General features: G+C 40.8%; 1 protein-coding gene across 1 annotated transcript; it reads right to left on the reverse strand.

Moving 5' to 3' along the window:
- Window positions 1-956: 956 nt before the first annotated feature.
- On the reverse strand, window positions 957-2,409 carry LOC138005884 (uncharacterized). The gene is made up of 5 exons (XM_068852060.1): window positions 2,379-2,409; window positions 1,917-2,079; window positions 1,451-1,718; window positions 1,208-1,275; window positions 957-1,086 (listed from the first exon to the last, which is right to left on the reverse strand). Exons 1-5 carry the CDS (start codon window positions 2,407-2,409, stop codon window positions 957-959), a joined length of 660 nt encoding a protein of 219 aa, XP_068708161.1.
- Between the last annotated feature and the right edge of the window lie 2,591 nt (window positions 2,410-5,000).

Consider the following 5,000-nt stretch of genomic DNA (forward strand, 5'->3'; position numbering starts at 1 on the left):
TTGACGAGAAGCGTTGGGTTATATTAATTTTAAAACTACAATCGGCGACAAAATTAGTTGAGACAGTTGCCAACAGAGCACACTGGCAACGACACATTCATTGTTTGCAAAGAAAACTTGTCCAGAAAGTACGTTTCCGGGATACCCCTCCCTCCCCCACCCTAATCAATGTTGTACCGCTGTCTACAAGGCTCGTAGAAAACAGAAAAACACAACATTGTCCCGGGGGTGCGGGGGAGGGGGCCATTTGCGCCGCCGAGCTTGAAATCGACTCTAAAGGATAAGAGTGTCTCAACAATTTTGACGCCGATTGTAGTTACGAGTTTTTTATCGATGTGAAAATTAAACAGAGAGGGGCGTGGATCGCGCAGATGTGAAGTAAGCTTGCCAAGCCAACTTGATTTTGCAATTCAGCTTTGTGCTTTGGATATGTATTGTCCATGCAGACCTTCGAACTTCAGAACGTGCAGCCGCAGAAGAAGACCATCTCCAATTCTTTTTTTGTACTGCGTATGACTTTGTACAAGGCTTGCGAGTAAAATGCGTCCAACAATTAAGAGTAAAGTAGACTTACATCTCCTGAAAGGTTTTCTCTAATGCATTCCGCAGATGACTCTCGTAGGATGTTTTCCCCCTAAATGCATTGTAATGACATTGTGCCAAAAAATTAGTTTCATCATTATCATGTGTACTTTGTGGGTCAATCTTAAAGGATTTGTCTTTTCTCCACAATAAATATGTATTCCTTATTCTGTGCAAAATAGCTGGTATTAAATAACGACTTATTTTGTAAATAACGACATCATTGGAATAAAAGGAAGAAATAAAGGTCACGCGACAATGGTTTTTACGTGACTGGCAAAAAGCATGCAGATGCTTTTGCAAGAAAACCGAAACACCGGATAATCATAAGTTCAGTTTTTGCTAAAACGTTGTGCTAAACGACAGCAAGTTAACTATAAAACGCACTCTTCCTGCGTAATTGCTGAATCTCCTTGTGACTCTGCCTCCTGAGTAGTAGCTATAGGGGATAGCTCTCGTACCAGTTCAACTTCATTGTCATGGTCAGGGCCTTCTTGATTGTCTCTGAAAGGTCAAATTTATTACCTCACACTCAAAAGAACAGGTAACAAAATTATTTGTCATTGCCGTGACTTTGGATGTCTTAGAAGACGGAAGAAAAAAATAATTAAGAATCGTAGACTACCTGTCCACGTAATTTTCCCCATTACTGGAAGTCTGGTTTCCTTCATAATCTGTCAAGGGCGATCCAGCCTAAGTACAAAGGAAACCATGATGAGGAAGAAATCGCAATTTTGAGAAAATGTGACATGTCCGCTAAGACCCTTACCGTCTGTAATCGATATCACAGCCAGAACATTGTATGGAATTAAAAGGAAACAGGAACAAATTAGTATAGGAATTAGTCAATTAGGAAAACGGAACATACCGGGCAAAGTTCCATATGGTCCCGCATTTGCCGCAAAGGGATAGAAACTTTGCAGAGGAGGCATTTTTCGCACTCTTCATCTGAGCCACCATCGTCCCCTAGAGCAATATCAGTTTGAATGGGTCTGATATAGATCCTGCCGGTTCCCCAGCACCTGATCTCGTCAGCACAGCAACTACCGTATTTGACAACACGGAGATTCCTTCGAGATTTCTCATCAGAAAGGAGCAACTCAAATCCACCACACGTTTTCAGAGGAGGAAAAACCCTAGAAGAAAGCGGGAAGCATAATGAGCTACAAGTTATTGAAGTTTCCGCCTCCGCTGACCAGAAAATCTTATGACTTTCTTTTAACTAATCTCAGACCAGGCTTCGTCAAGTTAAGTTTTTGTTTGTTATCGCAAATACCAATCAATCCTACCTTTCATTAATTTGAGCGTAATTATGTAATTCCGCACAAACTCACTCGAATAAGACGTCCCTGACTCTCTCCTTGGATGCTGTGGTAGGAATCGGCACCTTTCTCTCTCCAAGTAAGCTATTCCTTAGCCGTATCTTTTCTGAAGAGCTAGGAACAGTGGCTTGTTCCTTGTCTGCCAAACAAACAAATGTCCTGCTAAAGGTCGTCTCTGTTGAAAAGGAAAGTATTTTATAATTCACACAGGGAATTGATCATAATGAGAGTGACTACCGAGCACCGCTACTTCATTATTAATAGCGATGGTAAAAAAAGAAATTCTAAGTGAAGGGCGAAAGGAACATAAGAAATATTTTGGTAGGAGCTCGAGTTCGTTGCCGCACACAGTGGTTGGCTCAAAGTTGACTCCGCCAGCCAACACAAAAGAAAAATAACGATTTAAAAACGGACATCAAAGTAAACAAAACAACGAAAAATAAACGCACAAATAATAACAACAAACTTGTGTACGACAGAGAAGGACAACATCAAACGTAAACATGAAAAGCGATACTACAAAGAAAGTCTTAAAAACAACATTTACTTCTTGGTACTATACCTTTTTGGGATGCTCTGCCTTGACGTCTACCGTAAGGCTGGATTCTCTGAAAGCAACACGTTATTGCAGAAAACAGTAAGTCACATTTGTATGCCCCTTTATCCTTGGTAAGTGATGGGTAATTTTGTCAGGTTCGTGTGGTGGTAAATAAGATGTGTGATTATAAGCTACAGCTTCTGTAATCTAGGTATACTAAAGAACTCAATGATGCAAGATAAATTGTGGTTTATTCCAATTCACTCATTTTCCTTCGGCTTCCACTTATGCTCCCGTTTGTAAGAACTTGTGCTGTACTGATATGCTTTGATTGTGAGTATGCACCGGATAATCATCAAAAGATTCCTTCAAGAAAATGAACTAACCACTTGTCGATTGAAGAGCCTTCGATGCTCGCTCACAATATTTGTTGGCGCACTAGTACTGCTGTTTGAAGTGCTCGAGCTACTGTTCCCATTATTACTTCCACCGCTGATGACTTCGGCTGCCCTTCGGAGCATCTCCGCCACATTGTTAGAATTGTTCTAAAATAACAAGTTGGATGCTTCTTAGAACACTTCTACCACATTAAGAGAGTGTTAGTCCGAATCAAGATAGTGGTAGAATTAAGAGAAAAAAAAAGAGATTGGTTAATCACCCCTTTCTACCCCAGTTTCCCAATCGACCGTGATACAGTGTCTTGTATCCCAAAACCAATGAACTGAAGTTATTTTGCAACACACGTTTGTCCTTTCCTGTACGAAAAAAACATTTTAGGTTTTCTCAGTTGTAAATACGTTCTACTAAGAACTATTTTGTCCAAAAAGACTCTTAATGGTTGTAGACTCGTAAGCGTAAAATGAGCTGTTAGCCTCCTATTTTTCGTCACGCTGGGCTAGTACGTACAGGCCAGGAGGCCGTGATAGTGGACGATTAATTTAGTTCAGTGGGCGCGTATTCGAACAAATAGAGTACTGATTAGGTTATTTACCATAACGTTCGCCTGCTGATCTATATAGAATGATGTTCACATGCAGCACTCAACCTAAAGAAGCAAAAAACCAAGAATGACTAAGACTTCCGTCTGTCCAAGAAGGATTCCATATCTAATTCGGAATCGATTTTTGGTTTATGTGTACATGACCGCCACCTCTTCCCTCTCCTCGTCTCACCTGACACAAGGGGAGAGGAGGGGAAGGGGGGGGGGGGGGGGGGGGGGGGAAAACTAACTTAAATGTATAATAAAGAATTATGTGTTATTCACGTTCAGGAATAAGTCATTATATTCCAAATTTTGTTCGGGAATGGAGGGCCTTTTTGGGACGACAAATTAAAGGATAACAAGTTTAATTAACATCAACAAGACCAAACAAATTGCAAGCCTCCTTTTTCACGTCACGCTGGGCTAGTACAGGCGAGGCTTTCTTAGTGTTTTCTTATCTAACTACCGATATACCAAATTCCGTGAACTGATGGAACCGCTATCAAATCTTATCCTATACTTTTGTTTCAAACAACTACACCGTTATGTAGCGTTGAAAATAAGTGAAGAGAGCTGGAAGGTGACATAATCGTAAACAGAAGCTATCGAGAATAAAACGTGTGACGAAACAGTCGAGATCATGATCATGTTTAGCTTTAGTTTAGTCAGTGACACCGACCGATTGATCGAACCATTTCGTTCCAAGATCATAATACTTTCAAGTAAACCGATAAAATCCAGTGTCTACAGCGAAAAGGCCGCTTAACGAAACAAGTCAGACTGTGAAAACCCTGCCACATGAGGAATCATGGCAGACGATGATGCATTTGCAATTGCGTGTGTAAACATTTCAACCCTAACTACAGTTGATATCTGGAGCTCATGAGCTCCTGTTAATATGATTTCATTTACCAATGCTTCCTTAGGCATAACGACGAAACTCTGTAATGAAGGCAGTAAATAATTTTAACAGAAAATCAGCAGAAGCAAACTTACCGAACTGTACAAAGGGCAGGTGAAATCCCGGTTGTAAACAAGCTGCTTTCGCGCCAAATTTTAAGTAGTTCATGACGTCAGACCCCACATGGACTGTGCCATTTCAGACTTGGCTGTTCCATTCGACATTTGGCTGTTCCAATTCACATTGGTATTTTTGGCGGTCCGGCTAAGTGTTGTATGTCACGCAAAGGGTTAAATCGTTTCTGGTCGCCCCAAACCATTTGTTTTTTCTCTACTTCATTTCGCATCAGGGAAAACCATTTTTCCTTTGCATAAGCCATTTCATATTTAGGTCGATCCGTTTCTTTAGTGGACTGTAGCATTTCAGTTCCTTTCAGACCATTTGTTGTTTCGCTGCGCCGCTTATGATTACGCTAAATCAAACGTCAATTTGTTAAACCGTGTCAGATTATATTGAATCATTTGCCGATACTGTGACCCACTTGTGTTTGGACAGTTCCATTTTAGACTTGGCTGTTCCATTTGACATTTGGCTGTTCCATTAATGTCACATTGGTATTTTTGGCGGTTCGGCGAGGTGTTTTATGTCACGCAAAGGGGTAAATCGTTTGTGGTC

Source organism: Montipora foliosa, chromosome 6 (assembly GCF_036669935.1).
Source record: "Montipora foliosa isolate CH-2021 chromosome 6, ASM3666993v2, whole genome shotgun sequence".
Classification (NCBI taxonomy): domain Eukaryota; kingdom Metazoa; phylum Cnidaria; class Anthozoa; order Scleractinia; family Acroporidae; genus Montipora; species Montipora foliosa.